The sequence below is a fragment of the Amphiprion ocellaris genome, chromosome 8, assembly GCF_022539595.1.
Source record: "Amphiprion ocellaris isolate individual 3 ecotype Okinawa chromosome 8, ASM2253959v1, whole genome shotgun sequence".
In the NCBI taxonomy this organism is placed as follows: Eukaryota; Metazoa; Chordata; class Actinopteri; family Pomacentridae; genus Amphiprion; species Amphiprion ocellaris.
The window spans coordinates 3,813,741-3,836,478 of NC_072773.1; the positions used below are offsets into that span (position 1 = coordinate 3,813,741).

Genomic DNA, 22,738 nt, shown 5'->3' on the forward strand with positions numbered 1-22,738 from the left:
CGTAGTGTTCACTTGTTGTCATGGTTACAGTGACGTCGTGATGCTATCTCTCAATGATACAGAAATCTTTAACAAATCCATGGATCCAGACTATAAGCTGCATCATTGCCAAAATCTAATCACTTGGTCCTTGTGTCATTTCTGACCTTCCCTGAAGAATTCATCCAAATTAATTAATCCGTCCGTTTTTGAATAATGTTGCTAACAGACGGATTCACTTACGCCGATCGTCATGTAACTCCACCGCGTTCCGTGGCAGAGTAATATTAATAATGATTGTTTTTTTGTTTTTTGTAAAGAGTCCTAAACAAATAAAATTACTTGTTACTGCTAAACATTTACTTACTTTTTCTTCTGTCAGCATTAAGTCTCTCCCTCTTTCAGAGGATTCTCTCCAGACGTTTGTTTTTTTTATAGATTTTGGAAGATTGACCGCTTCATTTAACATCAAGTGCGGGAAACAAGCACAGACAGAAGGGACGGGAAGACGATCAAGTAATTTTTCAAAATAAAACACCCTGCAGACTCCGCCAGAAATAAAATATAAATTAAACCATTTTTATTCTCTCTGTGTGGCGAGGTACCACATGACCCATGGCCTGGTATCAGTCTGCAGCCTGTCTAAATGTCCAAAAATAATGTCATAAAATTATAATTGTATTGTAATTGCATCAGTTTAGGCCTTTTGGAGTGGTAGCTAGGTGGTTGCTATGGTGTCCCTAATGGTTGCTAGGCAAGCAACAGGTGGTTGCTAGGGCTAGAAGGTGATTTGAACAGCTGTTAAGTGTTGACCCCATGCCTTTAAGGAACAAGAAGGAGGTCCAACTCTTGTCTTTTAACTTTTTATCTGCGCTGGAAGTGGGAATGTATTATAAAATACTCACTCCACTTTTTCTATTACACAGCTTCAGTGCCAAGCTGATCAATAATCGAAATTAGATTATATAAAAAAAAAAAACAACACACTTTTAGCAGAAAGAAAAAATGCGGGTTAACTTTGCTGATATATTATTTAGATATTTTTTAAAAAGTGAAAATCGTCTGGTTTAGTGAGCGTTTTTTTAAAAGAACAAATGTGAAAAAATAATGTGATAAAATTATATTACGAGTCTGCATTAGAACAACAAGCTGCTGTTGCTGTGTTCAGTAAAAATAAATATAAAGGGCACCTTTGACACCAGCACATGCTACATGTTTCCTGGCAGCTTCTTTCCAAATGACTGTCCAATAATAAGATGGTGATAAAATATTGTAAAAAAATTGTGATGTATTACAGGCAACAACTTTTTACTTGTGTTTTTTCAGCAATATCAAGCAGAAGTTGTAAGATGAGCCTGGAAATGAAACCCTGTATGATGAATAATAGTGGATGACACAAGAAATCCACTGTGTGGCACTGTCCACATGGATAAGACTCTCAGAAGGGCAGAGAGATAGTTTCACCCCCTAACTATCCTCCACACTCACCGATCTGAATGTGGTTCGGTCCGATGTGAAAAGGCATCACCAGGCCCTCCAAGAAGTCTCGAACGCGTCTGAAGTTGGTTCGTCCGATGCTCCAGGAACCGTCTACCAGCAGCATGATGTCTGCTGCTGCGTCGCTGTCGCACTCAAATGGTTTTCTTCCTTCACACAAGAACACAACCAATGAAACTGAAACTGTTCTTTATGCAGCACTTTTTATAGTTTTTTATTTCTTTGGTATATTAGCGAGCACATGGAAACAGATGGCCGGAAAAAGGTAGTGCCACATGTATGCCCATAAATACTGAGCGTACATGTGTCGACACGATTCATACATGAACATGAGTGAGTTTCCATGCATGTGAATGTCTGTTCTCCTGGATTATGAGGCAGAGAGGACACATGTGCCCTGCAGCCCAACAGGATGGCCTGTCATTATCCTTTACCTGTCCTTCCCATGTGGAAACACTGTCATCACATTTCTTACTGCTCTCAAGCTTCATGTTCCAACAGAAGAGACGAACACGATGGTGGCCAGACGTCCTTGAAGCTCAAGATACAGTTATGAACATACGTACATACAGTTGTCAGGACCACATACACTACCGTTCAAAAGTTTGGGGTCACTTAGAAATGTTCTTATTTTTGAAAGAAAAGCAGGTTTTTTCAATGAAGATAACATCAAATGAATGATAAATCCAGTGTAGACACTGTTAATGTACTAAATGACTATTCTAGCAAGAAACAGCTGATTTTTAATGGAATATCTCCATAGAGGTACAGAGGAACATTTCCAGCAACCATCACTCCTGTGTTCTAATGCTACATTGTGTTAGCTAATGGTGTTGAAAGGCTAATTGATGATTAGAAAACCCTTGTGCAGTTATGTTACACATGAATAAAAATGTGAGTTTTCATGGAAAACATGAAATTTCATGAGTGACCCCAAACTTTTGAATGGTAGTGTAGATCATGGAAGTTTTGAGTTTCCAAAGATTCCTATAACTCAAATTTCAATGATGGATCCATTGAAACATATGAATCATCACAAATCATCACAAAAAAAACCCATCATGCATTTTGGTTCGTTCATGTATTTACTGAAGGTTTTCTGGAAATATGACAAAATCCATTGAGTCAAAAATATGCAAGTAGCAATGTGAATTTAAGTTTTAGTGATGTAGAAAATTGTATTAATTAAAATTGTCCTAGTAGCCTCTTAACGTTTCCAGAGTGATTACGATTGACTACAGCTGCTGACTCCTCTGATCCAGTTTAAATAGAACCCATTAGATCCACTCCTTAGACTCAAACACTACAGTGGGAAAGTCTGAGGAGCTCAGCAAAGATCTGAAAAAGCGAATTATTGACTTGAACAAGTCAGAAAGTCATTTGGAGCCATTTCAAAGCAGCTTCAGATCCTAAATCATTAGTTTGTCAGAATAAAGTTCATGGTCCAATTGTGTTACTGCCACCATCAGGAAGAAAACACAAACTATCACCTGCTGCTGAGAGACCATTGGTCAGGATGGTCAAGAATCAACCAAGAATCACCAAAAAGCAGGTCTGAATGAATGAGAAGCTACTGGAACACAGCTGTCAGTGTCCACAGGGTTTTACATCAACATGAGCTGAGAGGATCCATGAAGAAGGAAGTTCTTCCTCTAGAAACAGAACATTGATGCTCCACTCAAGTCTGCTGCTGATCACATGGACAAAGAAAAGACCTTCTGGAGGAAAGTTCTGTGGTCAGATGGAAGAAAAACTGATCAGAAATATGATTGGAGGAGAGAAGGTGAGGCCTTTAACCCCAAGAACACCAAACCTCCCATCAAGCATGGTGGTGGCAGTATCATGCTCTGGGGCTTTCTAGAAGTGCTTCTGGACTGGTTTCAGACTGTATGTTGGACTGGTTCTGGACTTTCTTGGGACTGGTTTATGTCCTGGCTGAGTACTGGTTTCCAATTGTCTTTGACAAGTCTTAGACTTGACCTTCAGGAGTAGTTCTGGTTTGGTTTTGGTCCTGATATTGCGCTGGTTGTTGACTTTATAAGGGCTGGCTTCAGACTGTTTCTAAAACTGGTTTCAGTTTTGGTTTTGGACTGGGTTCAGACTGTATTCTGACTGGTTCTGAACGTTTTTGGATTGGTTTAGGTTGGGTTTTGGTCCTGGTTTTAGAACTTTTTAGAAATGATTTAGGACTGGTTTCTGTCTGTCTTTGGTGAATCTCTTTTAACTCCAAGAACACCAAACCTACCATCAAGCATGGTGGTGGCAGCATCATGCTCTGTGGAACTGGAGCTTTACACAAAGTAAATGGAATAATGAAGAAGGAGGATTAAAACCTAAAATCATTAGCAGAAGGTTGATCTTGGACACAGTTGGATGTTTCAACAAGACAGTGAGTCCAAACATACATCAGATGTGGTAAAGAAATGGTTCCATCAGGCTAGAATGAAGGTTCTACACTGGTCTCCCCAAAGTCCTGACTTAGACCCATCAAGAACCCGTGGACTGATGAAGAAACAAGTCTGAGTAAGAAGGACAATAAATTTAGTTGAACTCCATCAATTCTGTCCAGAAGAGTCAACGATCAACCAGAAGCTTGTGGATGGAAAACAAATGAACCTAACTGAGGTGAAAATGGACATTTAACCAAATATTAGCATTTCTGTATGTATATTTTTGACCCAGCAGACTTTGTCATATTTCCAGAAGACCTATAATAAATCTATGAAAGAACCAAGATGCAGGATTGCTTTTTGTGACAAAACACACAGAAACTTCAGTTCTAGGAGTCAGCAGAAACTCACGACTGCCATGATATACTAGGTCTTTAAAAGTGGATGTAAGCTTTTGTTCACAACTGGAACTTGTTCAACTTCCACTATTGTTTTTGGTTCATTATAGTGACAAACGTTATCAGAAGTGGTAATTCAGCTCTGATTTTCTGTTGTGTTTTTCTAACACTGCAGTTTTTACCTGTGACCGGCTGCGTAGTAAACGCCGTCTTCCGGGGTTTGTCCTCGGCCAGTTTCCCCTGAGTCGTCCCCTGCTCCTCCTTGTTCTCCACCTTGGAACGATCTCTCTCTTTTTCTTTCTTCCTCTTCCTCTTCTCTTTGCTGGTTTTCTCTGGGGCCTCATCAGGGGGTTGAGAGGGGGTTTCTGTAGCTGGAGGCTCTGGAGGAAAGAGGGCAAACGAATGGGAGGGATAACGGCGAGATAAGCAGAGGCTGTACATGACGGGAAATTCATGTTGATGCAAGATTGATCTGATTTCCTGAATATCAAAGGGGAAAGCGAGAAAAAGTCGTATTTCCTTGTTAACAAATAAACATTTTCAGACAGATAAAGCCTGTCCCCACCTGCCTTGCCCACCATCCATCATCACGTCAAAGCTTCTTACAGTATATTTGCCTGTTTGTATTTGTGTGCTGGCAGCATTTCTGTCCTTTACCGCCTCTCTGTCAAATAGCGTGATAATGACAGAGGCCGAGGAAGATCAGAGTGGAGCGATTGAAATGTTCTCTGGAGACTTGTGTTGCGAGTTTTTTAACTTCATGGCCAGAGGCTACAGAATGCTGGTGAACACAGAGCGTTGCTGGGTTTCAAACCTGACATCACAGATCTGTATCTGCTCATGCAGTGATGATAGGATCAGCCTTCTAGCTTCAGCAAGACGGCAAAGTTCCACTTCATGTACACTGCAACAGGAACCATTGCTGGTTTGTTCCTGCTTTAAAGTTGGTTAAAATGGTCTGACTAAATCACGGGTGTCAAACATGTGGCCACAGGCCAAATCCGAAAAGACAGTAATTGCAAATTTGTAAATATGTAAAACTATAAATGTTAAATAATTCTTAGCCCATGACAAGTTGTTTTGATCATGAAGGGAAATACTAGGATTGTTCATTGCTCTTTTGTCATTTTGTGTCTCGTTTTTGTAAAATTTTGTCTTGTTTTTGTCTGACTTTTGTCGTTTTGTTTCTCGTTATTGTCATTTTGTGTTTCCTTTTTGTCTTGTGTGTTTTGTCTTATCTTTTTGTCATTTTGTTTCTCACATTTGTCATTTTTGTGTCGTTTCTTGTCTCGCTTTTGTCGTTTGTCCATTGTTTTGTCGCTTTGTAACTTTTTTGTCAAATTTTTTGTCTCTTTTTTGTTTTGTTTCGTGTCGTTTGTCTACTTTTTTGTCATTTTATTTCTCGCTTTTGTCATTGTGTCTCATTTTTGTCATTTTGTGTCTCATTTTTGTAATATTTTGTCTTGTTTATATTGCTTTTTTGTCTGACTTTTGTTGTCTCATGTTTTTGTCATTTTGTTTTTCATTTTTGTCATTTTATGTTTCCTTTTTGTAGAACATTGCAGATAAAATGTTCCACTTTTGTTAATATTTTAAATGACAGGAACATTTTATAAAAACACATTCTGTCTTCTGAGGCCTCAATAACATCTGGAGAAGTTTTCTGAATGCTGGTTTGAGAACGTTCTTCTTTAGCTATCATGGAACATAATCTGACAACATCCTCCAAACATCCTCTGAATGTTAAAACGTTCTGTCTTAGTTCACTTTTAACCTCACAGGAACGCTATTAGAAATGATAAATATCCTTAAAACGTTCTTTGAACATTAGGTCACACTTTGTCTTTAAAACATTGTCAGAACTTGTAGATAATATTGTGGGAACGTTCCCTCCTTGCCGGGTAACACTGAGATGATGGTGTATATGTGGATGTCATGTTATTATGTGCTTGTCCTACCTGTAGTCGTTTCAGCAGCAGTGGTGGTCGTGGCGTCTGGATATAAGATCGTCGGCAGCCCCAGCAGAGCTTCTGTTACATCGTCCAGATCTCCTGATCCCGACCCTCCAGGCAGCGTTTTCTTCTTCTGCTCTCGACTGCCGCTACGGATCATCTCCTCCTCACGCAGACCCTCCACTGGAAGAGAAGAAGAGCTGTGTGGTAATTTGTATTCATTCATATTAAAGCTGGAGTAGTGCAGCTACTGCATCCTGAGCTTCTACTGCTGGACAGGTAATCCAGCAAGCAAGGAATGTTCCCTCAACATTGGATAATGTTAGCTACAACTTCTAATAATGTTTGACAGAAAACATTTTAATCTAACGTTTAAAGAACATTTTAAGGATATTTATCATTTCTAATATTGTTCTTGTGAGGTTAAAAGTGAACTAAGACAGAACGTTTTAACATTCAGAGGATGTTTGGAGGATGTTGTCAGATTATGTTCCATGATAACTAAACAAGAATGTTCTCAAACCAACATTCAGAAAATGTTCTCCAGATGTTATCAAGGCTTCAGAAGACAGAATGGGTTTTTATAAAATGTTCCTGTAATTTACAATGTTAACAAAGGTGGAACATTTTACCTGCAATGTTCTGATTTTTGGGGATGTTGCTGTTGAGAACGTTCTCCTACAAAATATTCCCTCAGTGTTACATGATAACAAAGGAAGAACATTCTCAATGCAACATTTAGAAAATGTTTCAAAAACATTTTTGGAGTAATTTTTGAGAACAATGTTCTGAGAAAGTTCTGCAAAGTTCTAGTAAATGTCTTCAGTGGAAAGTTCTCTTTTAGTTCCCAGAATGTTCTTCTTAAAGGCAGAATAAAGTTCTCTAAAGATGCTCTAAAAATGTTCTTAAAAATTTTTCCAGATGTTGCATTGAGAACGTCCTTCCTTTGTCATCACTGAGGGAATGTTTCGTTAAAGAATGTTCTCAACAGCAACATCCCCAAAACATCCTCAGAACACTGCAGGTGAAATGTTCCACATTTGCTAATATATCATAATATAGGAATTATTATTATTTTAAAAAGACATTCTCCCTACTGAGGCCTTGATAACATCTGGAGAACATTTTCTGAATGTTGGTTTGAGAACGTTCTTCTTTTGTTGTCACAGAACATAATCTGACAACATCCTCCAAACATCCTCTGAATGTTAAAACGTTCTGTCTTAGTTCACTTTTAACCTCACAGGAACATTATCAGAAATGATAAAAACCCTAAAAACCTTCTTTGAACATCAGATCAAAATGTTTTCCTTCAAACATTATTAGAACTTGCAGGTAATGTTAGTTATTGTTGTGGGAACGTTCCTGTCTTGCTGGGTGGTCAGATACCTTCTAAGGAAACAATAAAAGGGTGATTACTGCAATCAAATCTATAACCTTCTGTTGCATAAATACTTATTAACTTCTGGGCAAAGATGATGAATTTGTCAGTTTAAAAAAAATCATCTTATTTAGATTAAGATTACAGTTTGGATACTAAGGAACCAACATGTCTGCTTCTAGATTGGATTTCAATATTCTGTAGGTTTAAGAGATAAATCTGAACATGCTGGAGGTGCAGACGGAGCACATCTGATGTTCAGCATGTTATTCTTTCTGTGACTAAACTACCTCACTGGGTCTTTTCAGCAAATCCTCGCCTGGAGTTACGAGACAAGGTCAACAGCAGCAAATTGACGGTGAAATTTCCAAGGAAGCGAGATTTGCCTCGACGTAGTAACCTACTATGATGACTGCAGCTTGAAATAAGCGCAGAGGCCCGAGGGCGGTTTGAAGCAAATGGGAAAGACGAAGGCACATCAAGAAGGAATTCCCAGACTGCCATCATTCCAGCATGACAGCCGGCGTTCCGAATTTCCAAGTTTGTTTTTTTTCACTGGCCTGCCTGGACACGCTCGACTCGACACAGTAACCTACTATCACTTGCATGATTTGCTAGCAACCCCCAGCTACATTAACATATTATACAACTGGAAAAGCACTCAGAGAGCGTAGCACTCCTCCAAGGCTGTTCATTCCCTCATATGGCATGGTCAGAAATGCAGGATTTTTTTGATAAATGCAGCATTTGTTTATTAGTTATTGATGATCAGAAATCACAGCAGAACATAGAATGTGTCCATTTAATATAGATGTACCCACAAACTAAATGACCTTGCGCTGAGCACAGGTGTGTGTTATGCATGTGTACATTATGTATGGATACTGAATCGCGTAGCCTAAATATGTAGCGGGCAGCAGGAATTGATAGGGCTCGGAAACACCCCCACAATTTAATCATTTGTTCTTTGTATCATTTCCAACAGATAAGTCCTGATAAGCCAGCAGCAGTGGATTTGTAGTAGGATCACAATCATGTGATCATCAGCAGGCAGCTGACGTAGTGTTCACTTGTTGTCATAGTTAAGCCTGGGTTATGCTTTCCGCATGAACGTGACGTGCAGAAATGAGACCATCGGAATCTGAATGCGAGAATGCTTGTGGCTTTTATATCCCCTGTGGTGTCTGCTCTCAAACTGCAGGGTGCAGTGTATCATAAGCACACCACGGTAGTAAACTAGAGTAGAAGAAGTTTGCCATTGTTTACACCACTTACAGCATGGAATTTCACCGAATAGTTGCATTTCAGCAGCTTGTTTTACTTTCACACCATAAATTGTTCATAACTCGGTTATTACAGTGATCTCTGTGTGATGAATCATATAAATGCCTGTATTTCTCAACTTCTACTGCTAGGAGCTCTTGTTCTTCCACCATGTTTTCCCATAGACTGTGTGTTTTCCACGCATTTGTTCTGTCCGCATTGTTAGAAAAATTTGGAGGCGCCGAAATTTTCTGCTTGAGAAGGACCGTGTGAGGCGGTGTGGCTGCTAAATGATGAAATTCGTCTACCCGGAGACACGTGGACCTCACGGACATGTCAAGCATAAAACAAACTTTACAGTGACGCCATGCCGCTATCTCGCAATGATACAGAAATCTTTAACAAATCCGTGGATCCAGACTATAAGCTGCATCACTGCCAAAATCTAATCACTTGGTCCTTGTGTCATTTCTGACTTTCCCTGATAATTTCATCCAAATCCGTTAATGTTGCTAACAGACAGACAGACAGACAGACAGACAGACAGACAGACAGACAGACAAACCAACACTGATGGTCACATAACTTCGCCTCACTCCTTGGCAAAGTGATAAAATGTCAGACTGGCCAAAATGTGCCTAATCCTTCCTGTAAAACTAAAACAACTGTTCTCCTCCCTGCAAGCTGTCGAAAGCTATTATCCACTGTGTAATTTTGCTGGTCAGGTCGCCTTTGTGGGTCACAGAGGACAGATTTACAACACAGGAACACACTTAACCGGTGTAAGTACACACAGTAAGTTCAAACACACCCCACTGCCAGCCTGTAATCTGGCTGTGGCTGTGTTTATTCCCACCCACTGTGAGTGTGTACATCTGTTAGGCATGATGGAGGAGGGGATTGGAAGAGCCACTGCGATCACAAAGTGTAAGAATGTTAAAAATGCACCACTTCCTACAATAAGACTTTGCTCTGTTGCCAACGTTGTGTCACAACTGAGCTAACAGCAAGGCCACTAGTGTTTCTTTTAATGTCAGTGTTCAGCATCAAAATGGGCCTTATTCATGCCTAAGAAGTCAAAATTAAAAATGTATGGATTGCAGAAGATTTTTAAAAAGTTGTGAATAAAAATTTAAATACACAAAGAGATGCAAAGACCATGTATATCATGGCAGTCTTGACTTTCCAGTGATTCTTCTAATTTTCTGTGATGAAATCATTGTAACTCGTGTCTCTGTACAAAAAAACGATCAGGTATTTTGGTACTTTCATAGATTTAGTCTTCTGGAAATATGTCAAAATCTGCTGGGGTAGGTTACAGTCTGAAATCAGTCCTAAACCAAAACTGAAACCAGTTTTAGAAACAGCACAAAACCAGTCTTAATAAATCAAAAACTAGTACAAAATCAGAACCAAAACTGAACCTAAGCTACTCCTAAAAAAAGTCCAAGACCCAACCAAGACAGTCCTAAACAAGTCCTCATCCAGGACCAGATCCAGAGTAAAATAAATCCTAAATCAACTTTAAATCACATCCAAAACCAGAAGAACCAAGACTGAAACCAAACATGCACCTGTCCCAAGAAAGTCCAAAATCAGGCCAACATACATCTGAAACCAGTTCAGAAGTGCTTCTCAAAAGTCCCAGAACATGATACTGACACCTCCATGCTTGATGGTAGGTTTGGTGTTCTTGGGGTTAAATGCCTCACCTTATTTCCTCCAAACATATTTCTGATTATTGTGGCCAAGTAGCAAAGTTTTTGCTTCATCTGACCACAGTAGATTTTGTCATATTTCCGGTAGGCCTATAATAAATAGATGAAACAACCAACATGTATGACAGATTTTTGTGACAAAGACACATGTATTTTAGTGATTCTATCTAGAAAATTAGGTGTTATAAGACAAGTCTTGGAAAGTCAAAATGACTATGATATATATGGCCTTTACAAATGTACACTATGGTTCAAAAGTTTGGACAATTGGTTGATATCTCATCTATGACAAGAATTATCCAGTCATATCTCACTATAATTCAAGGAGTGTGTCTGGGTGCCTGTTCTCCATATATATCAACAACCGTACATCAGGTCCACTTCAAACTTGGTGGGTTTACAACTGGAGATCAGAATAAGCGTAGTGTCGAGTTTGAAGCAGATCAGATGAATGATTTTGGTTTTATGTGTCTTTTTGGGGATTCAGGTTGAGCTGTTGAAAAGTTTGGGGTCAACCAGGCAGTTTCATGTTTTCCATGAAAACTCACACTTTTATTCATGTGTAACATAACTGCACAAAGGTTTTCTAATCATCAATTAGCCTTTCAACACCATTAGCTAACACAATGTAGCATTAGAACACAGGAGTGATGGTTGCTGGAAATGTTCCTCTGTACCTCTATGGAGATATTCCATTAAAAATCAGCCGTTTCCAGCTACAATAGTCATTTATCACATTAACAATGTCTACACTGGATTTATCATTCATTTAATGTTATCTTCATTGAAAAAAACTGCTTTTCTTTTTAAAAAAAGGACGTCTAAGTGACTCCAACTTTTGAACAGGAGTGTATGTACAACTTACTTCACATCACATTACAGACACCCTAAATCTTTGTCTTCCTAATACTTGACATTTCTCCTGATTGTCTGCATCTCCATCAAGCTCTGACTGTGTTGACTTGTGAAATACTCTGAACATGGAGGATACAGTTCATTTATTGACCTTATATGATATTTAGAGAGTTTACCATATCTTAAAAGTGATGATCTTATCTGGAAACAGACACTACACAGCAGTTGTCCAATCTTATTTTTCTGATCTATTTTGCTGTGCTTCTTACTGGTGAATCGTCTCTTTGCAAGAAGTTTCTCCGTCGTCCCATTGAGTACGAGGACATGGAGGGAATATTCCTGACTGGAGTCGAGTCCTGCCACTGTTGCTCGGCCCCTGGTGGTGGTCAGCATCAGCTCTGGCTGGGGCACCTCTGGAGAAGATAAACATTTGTGGTGAAAAATGACTGCTTTGGTGCTGTACAAAATAAAGTCTAAAAGGACAGTTAAGATCATTGAGATCACCTGAGGTCATTTTGGCCCCAATAAATACTAGGAAAGGGAGAAGAAAGCCTATTTTCAGCTTTGTTCTTAGTTTCAAATTCTTGTATCAGTGCATGCTTTCTTCTGTTTCATTTCAGAATTAGAATCAGCTTTAATGGCCAAGTATGTACACAACATACAAGGATTTTAGTTCAGGCTGCTGATGTCACTAAGAAGAAGGAAAAGATAATAAAGTAACTACAGGAAAAAAGAAACATACAGATACGAACACATCTAGAAAAGAATATATATACACTGTAGTGCAAAATGACAGTTGCTAATGTGAGCACAATGCAAAAAGCTAATAATATTGTTCCAAGTGCAAAAATATTGCACAGGTTTTAAGGTTTCAAAGTGTGTAAACTGAATTTACATCAGGCATTACCAAAATAAAATACCACGTGCTATTGTTTCCCCATGAGTTCAGGCTGCAGCAGTCAGTATGTAAGCAACAAAAATACGATGAACAGACTACTAGATAATGCACATTATTCCCACACTTGTCTGCATCATAAACTTTAAATACAATTCCCCCTGGAGCAACGTTTAGCCTCTTATTTCTACATCCTCCAGTGTTTCTCCAACAGCAGATGTGCGCTGCAACCTTGTGAAATTCTTTTTAATGCATGTTCCAGAATTGTACTTCCTTCCCTCTTTAATCTTGTCATCACCACCTTTTCATCCTCTTGCTGCCACCCCTTCCCAGACCCTACACCTTCAGACACGACAAGTCTTGCGTTGGACCGAATTCTTCTTCTAAGCCGCCCCCCGTCTCTCTTTTAGACCTGCCTGGGCTTAGCTGCACAGTGTGGAATGGCAGATAAGAGGTGGCAGACAGAAAACAATGAAGAAGAAAGAAGCTGGAGGGTGCTGCAATCTGGATTACAGGGAGATGAAAGATACTGTCACACCACATTTATTATACGCTGTTTCAAACTAGAGGGGAAATGAGGCTAGCACAACTGAAAAAAGCTAACATAAGATCAGATAACTTTGAAATTTGGCCAATTTATTTTACATAGTACTTCAGTGACTTATGCAACTTCTCTGCTTTGGAAAGCAAAAATATAGAATATTTGCCCAGTTGTGAACAAAAGTTTCCATCCACCTGTAAAGACCATGTATATTGTGACGGTCTTAAGTTTCTAATGACTCCTGCAACTTTTAATGTTCTATAAAAGCAAATCACTGATTTGAACAAGTTAGGAAAATTACATGGAGCCATTTGAAAGCAGCTACAGATCACCAGATCATCTAAAGTCTGCTGCTGATCACATGGACACAGAAAAGACCTTCTGGAGGAAAGTTCTGTCAGATGGAAGAAAAACTGATCAGAAATATGATTGGAGGAGAGAAGGTGAGGCCTTTAACCCCAAGAACACCAAACCTACCATCAAGCATGGTGGTGGCAGTATCATGCTCTGGGGCTTTCTTGGAGTGTTTCTGGACTGGTTTCAGACTGTATGTTGGACTGGTTTTGGACTCTCTTGGAACTGGTTTATGTTTGGTTTCAGTCTTGGTTCTCCTGGTCCTGGATGTGATTTAAAGTTGGTTTAGGATTTATTTCAAACTGGATTTGGTCCTGGATGAGGACTGGTTTTAGATTATCCTGGGTGGGTCATTTTTTAGGAGTAGTTTAGGTTAGGATTTGGTCCAGATTTTGCACTGGCTGTTGGCTTCTTTAGGACTGGTTTCAGTGTGTATTTTGACTGGTTTTGAACATTTTTTTGACTGCCTTGGGCAGGTTTTAGACCTTTTTAACCTCAACAACACCAAACCTACCATCAAGCATGGTGGTGGCAGTATCATGGTCTGTGGAACTGGAGTTTTACACAAAGTAAATGGAATAACAAAGAAGGAGGATGAAAACCTAAAACCATCAGCAGAAGGTTGATCTTGGGCACAGTTGGATGTTTCAACAAGACACTGAGTCCAAACACACATCAGACGTGGTAAAGAAACGGTTCAATCAGGCTAGAATGAAGGTTCTAGACTGGTCCCCCAAAGTCTCCAAAGTTTTTTTTTTAAACTTCATTTGTTTATTTGTTCTATGTTTTCATTTTGGAGTACAATGACACATTAAAATGCATAATTTCCAATAAAAAAGTGGGAAAACTTGGAGTGTTCTTAAACTTTTGACCGGTAGTATACATGGTCTTTATACACAACCAGTCAAAAGTTTGGACACACCCTGACATTCAATGCTTTTTATTTATTTGTATTATTCTCTACATTGTAGATTAATACTGAAGATTAACATTTCTTTGTTTAGAACATAATTCCATATGTAGTCTTTTATGGTTTCGATGTCTTCAGTATTAATCTACAATGAACAAAAAATTAAATAAAAACCATTGAATGAGAAGGTGTGTCCAAACTTTTGACTCGTAGTGTAAGTGTATGTAAACCTCTGCTCACAGCTGTAAGTCTCTAAAGTTTCAGCCCAGGTCATCACATATTTTGACTGGAAATAAATCACCAAGCTTTTCCTTTTTTGGCATTTCAGAGCTGCTAATGTTGATAATGGCATCCATTATTCCAAAACCAACCAATCCCAGATGCTCTATTTGGCATCGTGGCACATCTGAAGTTCTTTGAGTCGTGCATTTTTAGAAATAAGCATAAATGCATTTCATCAAACTTCTTGGAATGCACAGATTCCCCCAGGATCTACTCCAGCACCAGAGCTGTCTTATCCTGTTCTGATGAGGTGGCAAATATTCACGCGGAGTGAAAATTAACAGCATAGAAGTGTTTTGAATTAACAAAGTGGTTCTGAGACACACATTTGAACCCAATGAACCCTCTTAGTTTAAATTAACTGGCAACAAGGAGCCACAGTCACACCAGAGATAACTGGTATCCCCTATAACTGTCACTGTATTTGATGCACACAAAAGCTACATGTGATTAAAAAAAAATAACAGCTGTAGCTTTAACTGACTTTGCTAACACAGATAGCTGTTTGATGCATGATGATGTGGCTAAACGTGAGCAAACAGGAAACGTCATAAAGTGCAAATATTACATATCTGGCCTTAGTCTGAAACGTTAAGCCTCTGATGAGTGATTTCATCTCAAGGGTAGAAAAAGAAAACACCTTAGACTTTGAGATGATCATGGTAGAGAACTCTCACCATGATATTACTCACAAGCATGACTGAGCGATCCCTTGCTATTATGGCTGAGGCTCTATAATTATAGTATTATCCTGCATCTGTCACCCGGAAACCTAATTAAGGTCTTTAACTTAGCTTTAAGTAACAATTCAAAATTTTTGATTGTTCAGAGTATTAATATTATGAGAGGGATGTGGGAAAATGGCTGTACAAAGCTGGAAAATCTGACAGTAAAGGCGCTTTTCTTGCACTTCCAGTCTACTGAAGGATTAATAACTTTGGCAGATTATTTTCAAGTATTATTGCTGTATTTCTACTATTCTTATTATAGATATAAGAAAATATACAACAGCTGCTTTCACAATCATTTCTCGAGAGCTGTAAAATCCTAAACCAGAGTGCAGACCTGTACAGAATAAAAAAAGTCTCCACTGAAAACACCAGTAGTTATTTGCTTGCAAATAAACCATAATCACAAGCAGCCAAGTAGGAAAGTGTGACGTTAGTCTATGATCTGTAATATTAGAAACTTCTTCGAGCAATGTTATCTTGTGATGAAAAAGAATTACTGACATGTCAAGTGACTGCTGACAGATATATCAAAATAAAACCCTACTAATAAAACTATTATTTCCGACAGATAAGTCCCAATAAGTCATCAGCAGGCAGCTGACGTAGTGTTCACTTGTTGTCATGGTTACAGTGACGCTGTGCCGCTATCTCTCAATGATACAGAAATCTTTAACAAATCCATGGATCCAGACTATAAGCTGCATCACTGCCAAAATCTAATCACTTGGTCCTTGTGTCATTTCTGACCTTCCCTGAAAATTTGAGTAATGTTGCGAACAGACAGACAGACAGACAAACCAACGCCGATTGTCACATAACTCTTCTGCGTTCCTTGGTAGAGTAATAAAATCAATTCACCACTTTCACAGGAGCTATACACTATTTACATCTGCTTTCACTTGGTAATATAGTGCTAAAGAATATGTAGCATGACAAAAGTTTTCCCTGTTCTCCGCATTCTGTTGACAACGTGAATGCAGCATAACAGCTGTTTCATATTTAACCATTTCTTATCAAAAGTGTGGGATGGAGTTTGTAAGTTTTTCCACACATACTTCAAGAAATCATTAATGATCTTACATTGTGTGTGAGCACTGATTAACTCACGAACCATAGCTTTTATTATATCTGTGCTACCAAGTTAGTCTCCTGAACTCAAAACCTGCCAGTGGGATGGAAATGTTTTAAGAAATTGACAAAATGATGCCATTTATAAAAAAAAAAAGAAAAAAAGACTCATGACATTTTTTTAACTCTCCAACCTTCCTTGAATTAGTCGTCCATGAGGAGTCGGAGAAAAAGGAACCAAATCTGAGCTTGAATATTGTGCTATTGTCATTGACAGTGACAGTGATTATCCATCCATCCATCATCATCTATACACCGCTTAATCCTCACTAGGGTCATGGGGGGGCTGGAGTCTATCCCAGCTGACTCAGGTGAAGGCAGGGGACACCCTAGACAGGTCACCAGTCTGTCACAGGGCCACATACAAAGACAAACAATCACTCTCACATTCACACCTACGGGCAATTTAGAATGATCAATTAACCTCAGCATATTTTTGGACTGTGGGAGGAAGCCGGAGTACCCGGAGAAAACCCACGCATGCACAGGGAGAACATGCAAACTCCATGCAGAAAGATCCCGGGAAAGCCGGGACGCGAACCAGGGATCTTCTAGCTGCAAGGCGAAAGTGCTAACCACTACGCCACTGTGCAGCCCTGACAGTGATTAATTGATTGATTTTTTTTTTGTGTGAATTTGTTATACTAAACAGTAGACATTTCTGTGTCCTGGTTGTTCTATTTTCATAGAGGTGCAGGACTTTATACCGTCATGAAAAATGAGTCCACGGTGAGGAAAAATGTGACCGGAGCAACAAACATTTACACATTAATGTTAAATATTCATGTGTGATTCAGCCTCACCTGAGATCGGCCTCACTCGGACCTTGTAGCCCTGAACGGGTCCGTCGGCCTCCTTCCATTTCATCTGCAGTCTGTCTTCAGACAAGACCGTCAGTTTGAGGCGACCTTCACACAGACGGAGAGATGAAAACAAACAAAAAAAGGAGGTGTAATTATTGATATTTAAATGCATGGCATAAAAATATTATCAAATCAACAGTGATGTTCAGCAGACAGTAGCAAAGGATCAGGCTAGCTAGCTAGAGCTACAGCAAGCTAATATAGCATAACATTAAAGTGAGCTAGATAGCCTTTCAGACACATAACACTTAGCAAGGCTCAAGTTCTGAATTAAACATTTTGTAGGTAATGCATTTTATATTAGGACACAAGAAGCTAACGAGCTAGCAATTTTAGCATTTTTTTTCTCCTTTCAAAAAAAGCTTACACTTCTTAGAACAGTCACAACTACTGTTCCAGACAAAGGGATGAAAACAAACAAAAATAATTTAATCATTGATATTTAAATGCATGACATAAAATATTATTAAATCAACAGTGATGTTTAGCAGATAGTAGCAAAGAATTCAAGCTAGCTAGCTAGAGCAAGCTAATACAGCACAACATTACTGTAATAAAGGGCGCTAGTTAGCCTTTTAGACACATAATGCTAAGCAAAGCTCAAGTTCTGAATTAAACATTTTATATTCTAATGCTTATAGTACAACATTTTCTAGTCGGATCTAAGAAGCTAATGAGTTAGCAGTTTTAGTCTTTTTTTCTCCTTTCAATGAAAGCTTACACTTCTTAGAACAGTCACAGTTACTGTTCCAGACAAAGGCATGAAAACAAACAAAGCAGTTTAAATATTGATATTTAAATGCATGACATAAAAATATCAAATGAACAGTGATGTTTAGCAGACAGTAGCAAAGAATTCAAGCTACCTAGACCTACAGCAAGCTAATTTAGCATAACATTATTAAAGTGAGCTAGTTAGCCTTTTAGACAGATAAAACCTTTTTTTTTTTTTTTTTTTTTTTTTTTACAACTGGTTGGCTTTTATGTCACTGTATTAGACAATAGCAAATACAATTTATCAGAAACCTAACATTAACAAGGCTCAAGTTTTGAATTAAACATTTTGTAGGTAAAACATTTCCTATTAGGACACAAGAAGCTAATAAGCTAGCAATTTTAGCGTTTTTACACTCACAACTACTGTTTCAGATGAAAGGATGAAAAAAACAAAAAAAGGGGGTTTAAAACGTATGCATTCTGTCTAATCACAGATCTGAGTCATAAGATGCAGAATTTTTTTAAACATTAAAGACTGAGGCCGTAAAACCTTCCAGTCCCTCTTATTCTACCAGCCGGTCTAACCCCTCTAACTTCCTTCTCCACAAATCAAATCCATCTATTGTTCCGACTTCATCTACATAATTTCCAGCAGGGGTTTCCCAACAAGCAGCGTCTTTCATGTTTCTATCCTCCCGTCCTCCGTCCGTCCATCTGCCCAGCTGCCTGGTCGTCCATCAAAGCCAGCCCTGTCCTCTGGTCCACTGCAGAAACAGGAACAGGACGCTGGTCGGGGACAGCAGGGTCGGAGGTCATGTCAGAGGAACGTCACAGCGTTACAGTGTGACTGGGTTTTGTATGTGCCATGTGTTGGGGTAATAGACGGAGGACGAGGGGGCAACGGAAGCAAGTAAGACATGAACGGCATGAATCACAGAACTTTGTCTTCATGTGACCCTCGGCACTCAGCAGATCCTTTTCTGACTACATGTATGTATGCTAGCTTGTGTGGACTCAGGGACCAGGGGCCTCATCTGGTGGGAGCCTGGCAGAGGATCAGATAGAGTCCGACGGGGATTTAGAGAGGCAGGGTCAAGGTCTAACAGACCCACTAACAACAACAAGTTTTCCAGATACGCAGACAAATACAGCATCTGTATTGTACCGCGTGATTTACGGGCTAAGAGCAGCCAGTTGCAGCAACCATTTTTAGCGCTGCGCTGAAATAATAAGGCTTTTGAGTCTCGCTGATTGTTTCTTTTATGAAAAGTGGCAGGAACGTAACTGTGAATTAAATATAGACATTGGGAAAATCTCAGAAGTAGGTCAGAATGATAAAACGGCACTGTGATGCATTGTTCTTGTAAAGCTTTGGAAAATACAAATTAATTAAGAAGCTGAGCTAACTAATTAAAGAATGAGTGGTAGATTGTCTGTTTTAAAATGTGTATTTTCTTGTAAAATATAATCTTTTAGAATTTCAACAAATCCAAACTTGCTACTTGCGCATAAGATCATCTCTTCTCAAATTCAGATGTTGTTCTGACTTTAACTGCAACATTAATATTAGATTATTTGAATATTATGTTTGATATTTTACGAAAAGTTTGATTATGCCCAATTAATATAGGATTAAGTTATAACTTTACTTTATTATCATTGATATTTAGATTTATGACAAACAGATAAAGCCGAATGACCAGGGATGTTTAGCCATCTATAGCGAAGAGTTAAAGCTAGCTTGCTAGGCTTACAGTAAGCTAATACAGCATAACGCTATTAGCTTAACCTAAACTCAGCTAGTTAGCCTTTTAGACAGATCATAATACCACATTCTAGCTAGTCAGCAATTATGTTACTGTGTCACATGATATTGTACACAATTTATAAAAAATAATATCACATCAGCAGGGGTGTTTAGCCAACAGTGGTGCAGAATTTAAGACAGCTAATGCTATAGCAAGCTGATATAGCATAACCTTATTAGCTATCATAAAGTCAGCTAGTTGATTTTAAGACATAATATAGTTTTTACAGTTGGTTAGCTTTTTTGTCACTATATTAAATGATAGTGTAAATAATTCAATACATTTTGTATTCTAATGTTTATGGTTAAACATTTTCTATTAGGATGCAAGACGCTAACAAGCTAACAATTTTAGCATTTTTTTCCTCTTTTCAAAAAAGAATACACTACTTACAACATTCACAATTACTCTTTCTAACATCTCGCTGGACTGTATGCTAACATAGACAGAGCATAGGGTACATGGGGAGAGATGCTCACCTTAAATCATGTTGTTCTAACTTTAATTTCAGCAAAAATATTAAGTAACACATATAGACGTTATTTTTTGTTTTATATAAATGGTTTTTTTTTTATATATATATATATATATATATATATATATATATATATATATATATATATATATATATATATATATATATATATATATATATATATATGGTTATATGGTTATGATTATTGCCAGAAAAATTACAATTGAGGAACCTATGGGAGAAAAGTTATAATTACTTTACTTTATTATCATTGATATTTAGATTTATGACATACACATAAAGGCAAATGACCAGGGATGTTTAGCCATCTTTAGCGAAGAGTTAAAGCTAGCTTGCTAGACTTACAGTAAGCTAATACAGCTATTAGCTTAACCTAAACTCAGCTAGCTAGCCTTTTAGACAGATCATACTACCATATTCTAGCTAGTCGGCAATTATGTTACTGGGTCACATGATATTGTACACAATTTATAAAAAATAATGTCACATCAACAGGGATGCTTTGCTGACAGTAGCAAAGAATTGAAGCTAGCTAGCGCTACAGCAAGCAGTACAGCATACCGTTACTCACTTAACATATAATCAGCTAGTTAGCCTTTTGAACTGATAACTTTTATATTACTGTGCTAAACAATTCATACAAATAATAACACATCAGCAGGATTGTTTAGCTGGCATTAGCACAGAATTTAAGCTAGCTACCTAATGCTACAGCAAGCTTATATAGCATAAGATTATTAGCTTGCATGAAGTCAGCTAATTGATTTGAAAACATATAATACTGCATTTTTTTTACTGTTGGTTGGCTTTTATGTCACTGTATCAGATGACAGTGAACATAATTGATCATAAATCTAACATTTGCAAGGCTACAGTTTTGAAAATTACATTTTGTACTGTAATGTTTATGGTAAAATGTTTTCTATTAATGTTTAGATGACGGTAGCAAAGATTTCAAGTCAGCTAGGTAGAGCGACATCAAGCTAATATAGCATGCCATTAAATTAAGTCAGCTAGTTAGTCTTTTTGACTGATTGTAATTTTTTTTAATATTGTAATATTTTGTGTTACTGTATTAGATAATAGTGTACATAATTTGTTAGAAACCTATCAATAACAGGCCTAGAGGTTGGAAAATGAAAATGGTTGTGGTAAAACATTTTCTGTTAGGATACAGGAAGCTAACAAGCTAGCTATTCTAATGTTTTCCGTCCTTTGCAAAAAAAATAGAATACACTTGTTACAATGCTCACAATTATTGTCCCTTACTGTTCCGAACATCTCACACCACTCCCTGCTAACATTAGTTGTTATTGAAAAGTAAAATAAATAATTCTATCTTTTGGGACACAGCTAGCTAGCTACCTATCCAGCGATTTGTGAGGAGCCAGTCAAGGCCCTGTGAGGATGCTATGGGAACTTCACCATCATCTCCAGCAGTTTCTGTGACTGTGATAAATAAATTAAATAAATGGTTAAATGGTCAGACATCACTACCTTGGCCATGGACCCCTGAGGACAGCAGCAGGACCCCGAGCAGGTAGCACAGCATTAGCCAGACAGATGGAGATGAACCACGGAGGGGAGGAGACATGAGTGGAGCCTAGAAACACAAAAAACCACAATTTTTCTCTTCATTTGCTTCCATATGAACAATAAATGAACTTATTCAGAAGAGCCGAGTAAGAGGAATCTGCATTAGATCGCTCAAACAACAAAGTCAGAACCAACCAGACAACACAAGGAGGCTGCATCCTGTTAACTAAAGTCAATTAATGAGCAGTAAGTTATTTTAATGATGGAGTAATGATTTCAATAATCTTGAAATTAGCTTTACAGACTCAATAAATAAGCTAACGTTGTGCATTTTTGAACAGATTTATTCTTTTTAGGATATGTTTTATTTGCACTGTTTTTGTTATTACTCCACCAAGGAACGGCAGAGTTCTGTGACGATGGGCGTACATTTGTCTGTCTGTCCGTCTGTCTGTCTGTTAGCAACATTACTCAAAAACCAACAAAAAGATTTGGAGGAAACTTTCAGGGAAGGTCAGAAATGACACAAGGACCAAGTGATTAGATTTTGGCAGTGATGCAGCTTATATCCACGGATTTGTTAAAGATTTCTGTATCACTGCGAGATAGTGGCACGGCATCACTGTAACTATGAAAACAAGTGAACACTACATCAGCTGTGGGCAGTTCACATGCATCTGTCCATGTTTTCCCATGGGAACTCTTGTGTTTCTGACTCAGACTGCAGATGCGTTGGTGCTTGTCCCTGCTAACAGACCCTCAAACTAATGACACACAGGGCTGTAATATTAACAAACCATGCAGCACTTAAAGGGCCATAAAACCAGCACGCCTCTGTGTGAGAAGGCCAACACTTAACACCATTTAAACCTCAGAACGCTCACACCACGGCAGCACATCTGCATCGGGGAGTGCGTTCAGACATTCATTGACCACAGTTCACTTTTTGTGAAATTTTAAACAACAATATTTGCTAATTATATTTTGGAATTCAGCAAATTTGAAAGAGAAAGTGCAGGAACGCAATTGTGTAGGAGGCAAACA

At 38.3% G+C, this 22,738-nt stretch overlaps 1 protein-coding gene across 2 annotated transcripts in view; it reads right to left on the reverse strand.

The window, feature by feature from the left end:
- The window catches only part of LOC111570579 (collagen alpha-1(XX) chain), a 59,479-nt gene that overhangs the window by 33,895 nt on the left and 2,846 nt on the right, over positions 1 to 22,738 (reverse strand). For both annotated transcript variants that reach the window (XM_023273427.3, XM_023273426.3), the window contains exons 2-7: positions 21,656 to 21,761; positions 17,078 to 17,182; positions 11,703 to 11,846; positions 6,223 to 6,399; positions 4,447 to 4,644; positions 1,468 to 1,626 (exon numbers count right to left, since the gene is read on the reverse strand). In XM_023273427.3, coding sequence (XP_023129195.2) covers positions 1,468 to 1,626; positions 4,447 to 4,644; positions 6,223 to 6,399; positions 11,703 to 11,846; positions 17,078 to 17,182; positions 21,656 to 21,752 — 880 coding nt within the window. In that variant the 5' untranslated portion in view covers positions 21,753 to 21,761. The remainder of the gene's footprint in view (positions 1 to 1,467; positions 1,627 to 4,446; positions 4,645 to 6,222; positions 6,400 to 11,702; positions 11,847 to 17,077; positions 17,183 to 21,655; positions 21,762 to 22,738) is intronic.